This window comes from Leptodactylus fuscus, chromosome 10 (assembly GCF_031893055.1).
Source record: "Leptodactylus fuscus isolate aLepFus1 chromosome 10, aLepFus1.hap2, whole genome shotgun sequence".
Classification (NCBI taxonomy): domain Eukaryota; kingdom Metazoa; phylum Chordata; class Amphibia; order Anura; family Leptodactylidae; genus Leptodactylus; species Leptodactylus fuscus.
The window spans coordinates 20688176-20699363 of record NC_134274.1 but is presented as its reverse complement, the minus strand read 5'-3'; the positions used below and the strand labels follow the sequence as shown (position 1 = coordinate 20699363).

At 40.6% G+C, this 11188-nt stretch overlaps 1 protein-coding gene across 1 annotated transcript in view; it reads right to left on the bottom strand.

Moving 5' to 3' along the window:
- Positions 1-8851, bottom strand: part of PDE6C (phosphodiesterase 6C) — a 45009-nt gene extending 36158 nt beyond the window's left edge. The window contains exon 1 of the mRNA XM_075257427.1: positions 8092-8851. Within this exon, the coding sequence (XP_075113528.1) occupies positions 8092-8568 (477 nt within the window). The 5' untranslated portion in view covers positions 8569-8851. The remainder of the gene's footprint in view (positions 1-8091) is intronic.
- Between the last annotated feature and the right edge of the window lie 2337 nt (positions 8852-11188).

Below are 11188 nucleotides of genomic sequence, written 5' to 3'. Positions count from 1 at the left end.
TAACCCTATTGTGGCCCTATCCATCTATAACCTTAACCCTATTGTGGCCCTATCCATCTATAACCTTAACCCTATTGTGGCCCTATCCATCTATAACCTTAACCCTATTGTGGCCCTATCCTTCCAAAATATTTACGTTAACGTAACCCTATCCATTCATTATTACCATCACCGTTTTATATGCCTAGCCCTATCACAATGAATGAGTAACAGTCCTTTGACACATATTGTGAATCATTCATTGAGTACCAAAACCCTAAAATCTTCATCTTGTAATGTATCCCAAATCCTATTCTCTAAGGGCCCCTTCACACAGAGTATACGCTCGCTGATTCTGAACGTGTAAACATTCCAAATCAGTGGTTTAAAACAGATCCCATTGCTTTCTATGGGAGCCGGCATACTTGCGCTCCCCATAGAAATGGATGGAAAAAAAGCAGCCCATTCATTTCTATGGGGAGCGCACGTATGCCAGCTCCCATAGAAAGCAATGGGATCTGTTTTAAACACCGCTGATTCGGAACGTTTACACGTTCAGAATCAGCCAGCGTATCCTCCGTGTGAAGGGGCCCGAAAGCTAACCCTACTCTTGGTATCTTTATAGAGATGTGCTTTTTATATAGATATAAATAATTATGGACCTTTACTGATAATTATGGATATTTCTGGGAAATTCTGGATAATTACAAATAATATTCGGTATTTGAGGATAGTTGTGGGTATTTATGTATAATTAGAAAAAATATAGATAATTATGGATATATATAGAAAAATATAGTTAATTATAGATATTTGTAACCCTATCAATAACCCCTAACCCTAAGCTCTAAGTATAACTTTAGCATTTAGTACATATCACCAACCCTAACCCATACCAGGGTCTTCACCCTATACTATAATCATAACCATAACACTAAGACTAATCTTCAGCTTGTGCATTGTCCCTAACTAGAACTCTAATGATATCCAGCCTTAATTCTAACCCTACTGTTGTTCCATCCATGCAGAACTATAACTCTACCATAGCCCTATCCATATATAATTCTAACCCTTGTGAGGGTGTGAACCTAGAGGGCGCTGTAGAGCAACCCAAAACAGGGCTGAAAAGGACCTGGACCACACCCATAGCAGAGAGAAAGGGGCTCCAGAGGGAGTGCACACAGCAGGAGAGGGCTGCTGGTGACCTGCAGGACAAGGTGGACTGGACCAGTTGGAGGCCGACAGGAGGTCTGGACTGGATTCCAGAAGGAGCCCAACTCCAGAGAGGGAGTGCTGCTTGTGACCTGCAGGAGCAGGTGGAAGGTGGACCAGTTAGAGAAAGACAGGAGGTCTGTCCCAAGAGGACTGGATTCCAGAAAGGACTTTGAGCCAGACTGGTGAGAAGAAACCTCAGAGAGTATCTTGCCCCAATAGATTAGTGAGGGTTCAAGAAGTGAGGTATAAAGCCATTTATTTTGGATTGTCACCCCCTATATTGATGAATAAGACCAATTCCTTTCACACATATCTTTACAATTACTAGTCCAGTACTTTTGTTATTTGCTAAGTTATTATACAAAGAAACTTTCTGGTCTAAGCGATCAAAGAGTTGCCTAATTATACAAAGAGTTGTCAAGGTAAACTGAAGAGACTATGTGTGGGAGGAGAGGGAGACTCCCTCCCCCGAGGGGCTGCCGCCAAGGATAGGGCATGACATGCAGGTTAAGCAGTTGTTAAATTTGCCATTTGCTTCTCTTTGTGCTTCAGTAAACCATTATAAATCTCAGCCAAGTGTCACCACTGCACCTGCACTACATGTTCACAATGGTGAGGGCGGTGTCAGCTGTCAATAGACACCTCTCACTTGAGAACAAACCATTAGGCATGTTGAAATCCACGCCTTGGGGGTGAACCTGGGCACCCCAACATTTCCAGGTTTGGCTAATTTAATGCAACTAGAACCCATAAACAAGATCTTGAAAATCATGAGAAATCGATAGAGGTGGTATACTGGACATTGTATGCCTTTACATTATACAAAAAAAAACTTTAAAAAGTTCAAGCAATGCTGCTCCAAATCAGAAGAAAATGAACCACAGACCGCTGGCCGACCTGTAGCTAAGCGATGAGTCCTGGGAGAATCTGAGATAATCTGAATATTACTGGGATTAACCACAGTCCATACAATTATCTTGTTACCAGATTTCATATCTGATATTCAGTCATCATACAAGTCACGGAGGAGTCTGCTCTTTTATATTAATGAAATGCTCCCTGATTAAATTAGAATGAGAGGGGGACAGAAATAATCTAGATTTAGGGTCCGATTATATCATATTCATTTACTGATTGATATTCAATATAGTATATAAACGTCTGTCCAAAGCCCAGTATATTCCATATTACAACTCCCTGCAACCACTAGGGGGTCAAACTGTATTCTCAGCAACTTAGTAAAGCTTGCTTTACAGAACAAACATTGGCGTAGCTAGAGGGATTGCAGTGGTAACAGCTGCAACCAGGCCCAAATGCCAAGGGGGCCCAGAGGTTACTCTCAACACACCAGGGCTGGATATACTTCTTTGATCTCTTTTCTGCTCCCCTTTGATGGCTGGCAGTCTCTGTGCCCTAAATTAGTTAACCCTGCCGGGAGTGAAAAGATTACAGCCTTCCACTGTCAGAAAGGAGTAAATTATGCTGCATGTCCGTGTGCACAGACATGTTGTGAACAAGTTTTCACAGCAGTCTGTGTCCAGATAGAGAAGGAAAGGTTAATATAAATGTTGCTAATATGTACAGATGGGACACGGCTGATGGTTGTGCAGGAGGCCTAAACTGAGTTTTTGCACCAGGGCCCGTAAGTCTTTAGTAACACCCCTGAGCACAAGGAACAGTTGCTGGCTTTTAATTCTAGAAATACATGACATCTCCTGAGAACCAGACTACTACCTCCGTGACTGTTCACACATAGGACAGTTGCTTCATAACTTCATTTTTACATTTATGCTCCAAGATACATTGCAGAGTGTCACACCATGAGAAAGCTATTGCCATCTTGTATGACACTGCCAGCATGTTAGATGTCAGGTTCCCTTTAAAAATCAGATTTAAGACTTTACATGTGGCTTGAAAGCAATATATAGATTGGAAAGTCAGTGCTTAGTACGAGATTCATATCCCTTACGTTACTGTATGCATTAGATGGATCACATACAGTGAACAGTATACGGCCTGAGTGTGAGCTGCAGTCAGCAGAACCCTGTGACATTATACACTACAGATTCTACTTGATCTTTCCCCTATAATCAGTCTTATGCACTTATCAGGATTATCTCCAGCTTGCCATGTGCTGCAGGGATGGAGAACGACAAGGACTACGATCTACTGCAATATACACAGCATAGAAGAAACTAATAAAGAATGGTCATCATCACCAGTATGTATAGTATATAGTATCATCATGGCTGACATACAGTGTCATTCATTCATATGTGATACTCCTATAATAGACATACATAAAACAATGATAGATACAGCAGGGGAGAAAAAGTACACAGATAGATGAATAGATAGATAGATAGATAGATAGATAGATAGATAGATAGATAGATGGATGGATGGATGGATGGATGGATGGATGGATGGATGGATGGATGGATGGATAGATAGATAGATAGATAGATAGATAGATAGATAGATAGATAGATAGATAGATAGATAGATAGATAGATGGATAGATAGGAGATAGATAGATAGATAGATTAGAGATAGATAGATAGATAGATAGATAGATAGATAGATGGATAGATAGATAGGAGATAGATAGATAGATAGATAGATAGATAGATAGATTAGAGATAGATAGATAGATAGATAGATAGATAGATGGATAGATAGATGGATATATGGAAAGATAGATCGATAGATAGATAGATAGATAGATAGATAGATAGATAGATAATAGATTAGAGATAGATAGATAGATAGATAGATAGATAGATAGATAGATATATGGATAGATAGATGGATAGATAGATGGATAGATAGATAGATAGATAGATAGATAGATAATAGATAGATTATAGATAGATAGATAGATAGATAGATAGATAGATGGATAGATAGATAGATAATAGATAGATTAGAGATAGATAGATGGATAGATAGATGGATATATGGATAGATAGATAGATAATAGATTAGAGATAGATAGATAGATGGATAGTTAGATAGATATATGGATAGATAGTTAGATAGATAATAGATAGAGATCTATAGATAGATATATCGAAGTCTCCATGCAAAGAGAAAAGTCCTAAATAAAATGCATATATTACTACAAGGAGGACTTTTCTTTCTACCAGTTTCAGTATCAAATTGGTGGAACCGCTTTGGACACCCATTGGACCCCATTTATAGTCTATGGAGTGCACAGGTAACCACTGTTTTAGCGGACGGGCTCTCCATCGTTCGGGTCACCCAGTGGACCTGAAGCTATAATTACAGGGGTTTTACCACAACAATGATTTATCCCCTATGCATATTATCAGGTTGGGGGTCTTTAGTGCTCTGCTCAGCTGTTTCCTCCACTCCCATTATAATTAATGCAGGGGGGTGCTCAGCAGTCGGACCCCCACCAATCAGAAATGTATTATCCTGGATAGAATAAGTAATAATATAATAATAATAATGAGATAGGGGATCAATCATTTTTGTGGCCGAATGTCTTTATAACCTACAGAACTACTTGTGACTATTGTTAGTAAATCTCTTCCCGTGATAACAATGTATCATTGCCGCCTGCTACAGTCTATCATAATCCATACAAGACCATGACATTCCAAATGTCTCTCTATTTAGGGGACATGGTGAGCGCCCTCTCCTGTTTGGAAACTGAGGATTATAATGTCTTAAAGGGGCATTATAAGGAGTTAGATATTTAGGTTGTCTATTTGCTCTGTCCAGGTTTACGTAATCTGTCTGTCACAAGGCGGACCTGGTGGAAGTGGGTTAAAGGGATCTTGACTTGACAGGTTCAGATCACTGACATCATGAATGGCGTCATCTCCTACATCAGCGCACATATGTCTTCTACAAGATTATACTTTTTCCAGGAAATCTAGAGACGGGGAGGGACAATTGCTACCTATCTGTGTTTGAGGTTTTGGGGGGAAACTTTTAAAAGATTGTCTTTTAATGGCTACCAATTTTAGGTTTGTATTTGGCTATAATGTATCTAGGATTTTCTGCTGCCAGCTCCGTGTATGTTCATAGTACTACAAAGAGTCCCACAAGTGAACACCTTAAAAATCATATGTAAGTTTACGTTCAGACAAATTTGGTCCAAAACAGTTGTGAAAAATGTACATTTTTCATGGTCAAATGGCACCCAAAGGTTGCCCGTTTTCAGTGATCCTGTATTGAGGGATCCATAAAAATGGATAAATATAGGACCTGACCTATTTTTATGATATTCTGCTTCATGGATTCATTAAATTCACTGTATGTGAATGGGGGCTATTCACATTGGTCATGTCAATAGTCCCCATTCAAATACAGTGAATTTAATGCAGTTGTGTCATCAGCCCGGTTTTCGTGTGAATGTAGGATAAGTCAGTACCCAGTCAGTACTGGCTATTAATTTTTATCAGATTTTATTCCTTGGCTGCTCTTTAGCTTAGTCCCATTAGGGAAGAGCTCTGGTCTGTGAAGTCAGGTTTACTACAGTGCCTAGTCTGTGGCTTCAGTTTTACTACAGTACCTAGTCTGTGGCTTCGGTTTTACTACAGTGCCTAGTCTGTGACTTCAGTTTTACTAAAGTGCTTAGTCTGTGGCTTCAGTTTTACTAAAGTGCCTAGTCTGTGGCTTCAGTTTTACTAAAGTGCCTAGTCTGTGGCTTCAGCTTTACTAAAGTGCCTAGTCTTTGGCTTCAGTTTTACTAAAGTGCCTAGTCCGTGGCTTCAGTTTTACTACAGTGCCTAGTCTGTGGCTTTGGTTTTACTACAGTGCCTGGTCTGTGGCTTCAGTTTTACTACAGTGCCTAGTCTGTGGCTTCAGTTTTACTACAGTACCTAGTCTGTGGCTTCAGTTTTACTACAGTACCTAGTCTGTGGCTTTGGTTTTACTACAGTGCCTTGTCTGTGGCTTCAGTTTTACTACAGTACCTAGTCTGTGGGTTCGGTTTTACTACAATGCCTAGTCTGTGGTGGTCACACACACTCTGCTTCATTTTCTGCAGTCTACTCTAAACCAATGATAAGACAGCAGGTGTGTCTCAGACTACCTAATGAGGATAATGATGGACCTCTGGGTCACTCCAACCCCTCCCTCCTTCCCCAATCTTAACTACAGTAGCCAGCCACTATAACATGGATAATTACTTGTGAGACTGTGGAAAAAGCGAGGGGGGGGAGCGAACCAGGGTTGGTGCACTGCTTCCAATAACGTTACCCAGAGGTCATAATGAGGCTGGAACACCTGCATCCATCGTCATCCTCCAGGTAATTAAAGTTAAACTCCCCAGACAACCCCTTTAAGTACTTTTCCTAATAAGATTTACTTTGATATCCATGTTATACATTTTTATCTAATCTTTTTCACTGAAACTCTGTAATATTGTGATGATCCCAAAAAATTGAGCCACATGTTCATTTTTCCTTTTTGGGAATAAGAATTTTGGAAAATATGTACAAACTGTACTGAACATCCAGGTATATTGAAGTATAGTTCTACATGCAAAGAACATTAAAAACCTGTGTACTGACTCTTCTCTCTGGCACCACATGGACTGGTTCCTGCCCACTTCCTCCATCAGGACGCTTTTCTCAAGTCTAACGCTGGCCATACACATCAGATAGGTTACTTAGCTGGCAGAGAATTACAGGATAGAATAATATCCACAAAAACAAGACCACTTATGTAATGGCTTGCAGACTGTGCGGGGAATCTCAGAAACATTTGCAAATTTTTGAGCAAATCCTTTTTTTTTTGCAAAAGAAATTTGCAACTTTTTGCTCTTGGTTCTTTTTAGAAAACTTAGTGGGGTACGGGCAACGATGGGGCCTCCTACAACCCAATAATCCTAATATCATCAGATAATCAGACCCTATGGAAAATCTGGTGCACTTTGCACTGTGTAAAAGTTAGAAAGTGTTAGTTTATCCGCCCCATTGTGTATCGCCAAGCCACAGATACAATATCGATGTTGACATGCCAAATTCAAGAATCAATACACTTAGATTATAGAGGATATTACATCTGCATTAGTCACATCTTGACCTTGAATACTTTTGTCCATTAGTTACAGCCTATATTATAATACAGAGCCACATTTGCAATTCTAGAAGGTTTCGAGTCTGGATTGACATAATGAAAATGACAATTGTTCCTTCATAGAGAGAACATTATCCATATAGACTATAAAATTGTGTTCAAATCCCACTATAGGCTGTATATAATGTGCTGTGGAGATGTTCTGTGAATATATACATTCATTTATAAGGAAATTACCATGTACAGGTGGCATTTCCACTATCGTAAAGCTGCGAGGCCTATCTAGTAACAGATAAGTACCGTAGTTCACATAGTATTAACCTATGTAAAGAGAAAGCTGTCAATCACCGTGTGGAGGATCAGGAAGCCATATTCACAGGATCAGCCATGAGTCTGACTGTCAAGGTCATTGACTCCAGCTCCAGCTTATGCTGTCTTCAGAAAGGATGCAGGGCTGAAGTGACAGGTACACAAAAATTCTGCAGAGGTAGAGTTCAAGTCAATATCCAACCCAGTTCAAATCTGTATTTTTAAGTTCACATTCAGCATTTTGGTAAACCCAAGACCTATCCAAGAGGCTTTCCATACTGTACCTATTAGCCCAACATACCAGTGGTTACACCCCAAGAATCACAAGAACGTGGGTCCCTGAGTGCCCCTTGTGAACGGAGCAGTAGTGCACATGCTTGGTCCCTGCTTCATTCACTACTATACAACATACTCCAGCCACATGATAGTGAATGGAGCGGTAGCCACAAGTGCAAATAAAAGGACACCATGGAATGGTCCTTTTGTACAATTTAACCAAAATTTCTGAATACCACAGTAATAGCCGCTTACCTTTTTCACATCTGGGACATTGAAAGTCTTCTTAGTATGAGCCACCCACCCCACGATACCAATATCTAAAGGAAAAACTATTTCACTTTCAGGGGCTACAAGGTTGTCTTCAAATTTAGAGTCTTTGGTGACATTGAAGAGCCTCGTCGCTAACTCTGCGGTTCCGTTCCGGGATCGACAGAGGAATAAGCTACAATAAGTGGCTTGAAGGAAGAATGCCAGCCTTTGAAGGACTTTATGAACGGTCTTCTCCATGTTACCGGCATCGTGGATGTCCCTCACCAACTCCAACAAAATGTCAGTTTCTTCCAGTTTTGTTAGGTCGTGAAATGACATCCCATCTTTTAGGTCCAGTTGCTTGTTGTTGAACAAGGCTCCGACGGCCTCGCCTCTCAATTTTCTATCAAAATATTCCTTGGCAAATTGAGGGTTGTTTTCCAGATATTTCTCAACATCTTCCTTCTTCAGCTCTCCCATCTTCTCAATGGCTATTTTTTTTCCTGTTAACAATGCATATTTTTGTTGACGAAAAAAATTTAGATATTTTTAGTCATAAAAGACATGGCAAATTGGTCATCCTGTGGACTCTCTCTATGAACGCTCTGTATCCTTGAGAGCTTAAAAAATCCTTGCCAACCTTCTTGAGGTTTGACAGAAGGCACTAGCTTAGTGTCTTCTTAGCCTCGGATTCTGAAGACGGCTAATTAAACAGATGTCAGGACACTAAACCCCTGGCATGCTTTTAGCTTGTAAATCCCACAGGAACCATTTTAGACAGAGCAATCCATTTTAAGATCATGGCTCTGCCCCTCAGTAAGGTACCAAAGTAGAACGTGCGTCCACAACGAACATTTAATTCATGATTGACGTCCAGTCTCGTGACTTGCTTACGTGTTTGTGAATGGAGGAGGTAATCTCATATTAGAGAGTAGAAAATAACGGAACAGACTAAAGGTTGATTGACTTTAAGTTCGTCATCTGTCTTACCTTCTGCGCTTGTGCGATTGAAGCGTGAAATAATATTCCGTAATAGAAAATATAACTCAAATATGACTCGTGTTTTGTAACTTTTTTGCACAATTTTTAATATTTCAAAAAAGAAATTGTAAAAAAAAAAAAGTAAAATTTTTATTGATTTGGACAAAATCTATTGAGTAGAGCTGATGACACCATTCACATTAAGTGTGACAACTGCATTTATATGCAATGTATACTACAAACATATACATCTAAATGAATATACAGTTGCATATGCGTGCCATCGACTTATCTTGAACTTGACTTGACCTTTCATGTATTGACAGCGACTGCACGCTGAGTTTCCGTTATGTACCCCGCCCGGTGCTGAAAATATCGGTGCTGTTAATTTCGGATCCCATATCTCCCCACTGTCAGAAGGGTGGTCCTTACAGCCTAGCATAATGTTAGGATTGGGTCCCGCAGGGTTCTCGCTCAGCGCACAGCGCCACCTGCAGGTCAATCTAACTCTCGCCCTCGGATAGTGAGGTGTTTGGAGTGTATGTCCAGCTTTCGGCCTACTGAGCATGCTCAGACCTATTGGAGCCGCTTGCAAGCTAAGTGCCATTTCGTCCCTACTGAGCATGAGCGGTGAGGTCATGACCACCGCCCTCTATTGGGCGGGGACCTGCCTTTAAATAGTGTGAGCCGACGCCCGCCCGACTGAAGTTTGTTAAATGAGAGTAGTTCAGGGCTAGGCTCCAGGATCCAGGCAGGTGTACAGACTAGGCCTCTGTGTGGGGTTTCTCTAGCCTCTATCTGCTCTGTAGTTAGTACCCAATAATTCCTGAACTGATAGCTCTACACCAGGGTTAGGAGCAGTAGACACTGTTCCAGCCCATAGAGTTGCAGCAGGTTTGGGCTATTAGATAGCCTCTTTACTGTCAAACTTCCTTTACTCTCTTGGCTGTTGCAGGAGCATGTTTAGTTACCGACCTGGGGTGACGGTTAACCCTTGGCAGCCTTGCTGTTTCAGCTGTATTGTGCACCTGTCCAGTGAGGTTAACTGGCAGGGCTGTCTTGCAGCTTGTTCACATTAAGTATTGCGACACTTATCTGCCAGTGCAGTTTAACTGTCAGAGGACTATTCAGACATACAGCCGCCCACCATTGGGCCTGTGGACCTCGCTGCAGTGTCTTGCACACTAGAGGTTCCGTTGCTTAAAACATTATTTATATATATACACAGAACCATAACACATAATCACCGGGCGGAAAGGAACGTTACCCCTGACAGTACTCTAACATAGTCTCGTATTGTTGGAAGGGGAGTTCCTTACCGCTTGGTGGCTTCTGGAAGATTGTAGGCCAGACTATATTTGGTATATTCTAATAAACATGACTTTCACGATTATTTCTTACTTTGGACTATCAAAGAGTTGTGAAAATAAGTCACGGAGAAAAGGATTTGCTATAGCAGCCCATAAAAATAGTAATGTCCTAGTAGTCCCCTGTTGTATTTGACTTGCATCTTTATATCATGGATGTTGACCAAATGCATCCTCTACTCATACATACAGTGAAACCACTTTAAGACGACTGCCCAAAAATGCATGAAAAAGTGGACGTCTAATGAGGATGGTTTTCCCAAAGAAGGTGTCTAGAATGGAAAGCTGAAAATCGTTAGTCTTACAAAGTGGTGGTCTTTTGGAGACCTTTCACTGTACTTATGACACAAAATCCAACAAATACAATACCGAAATGTTACCGAAAGACTATTGCATGTTATATAAATGAACTCATTTCAGCATTTCATCAGCCGGGCCTCAATTCCATCTGTCTAATTGTAATTATGATTATAAATGATCGTCTATATGCAAAGATGTAGATCTGCGAGGATATGAAATAGATCATTAGCCTTGGATAGAAAAATTAATGTAGCCTACTGAGGTTACTTTTACTTATTCTTCTTATTTATTTGTTACTTACATAGCACCAACATATTCCGCATTAAGTCGGCACTTTTCTCATGTGGACACCGCGTGGAAAACACATGGACCCCATTATAGTGTATGAGGTCCGTGTCGTTTCTCTGCTCACCGCTTTTTAATGCGTTCGGTATTCCATTCGGGGGGCCCCA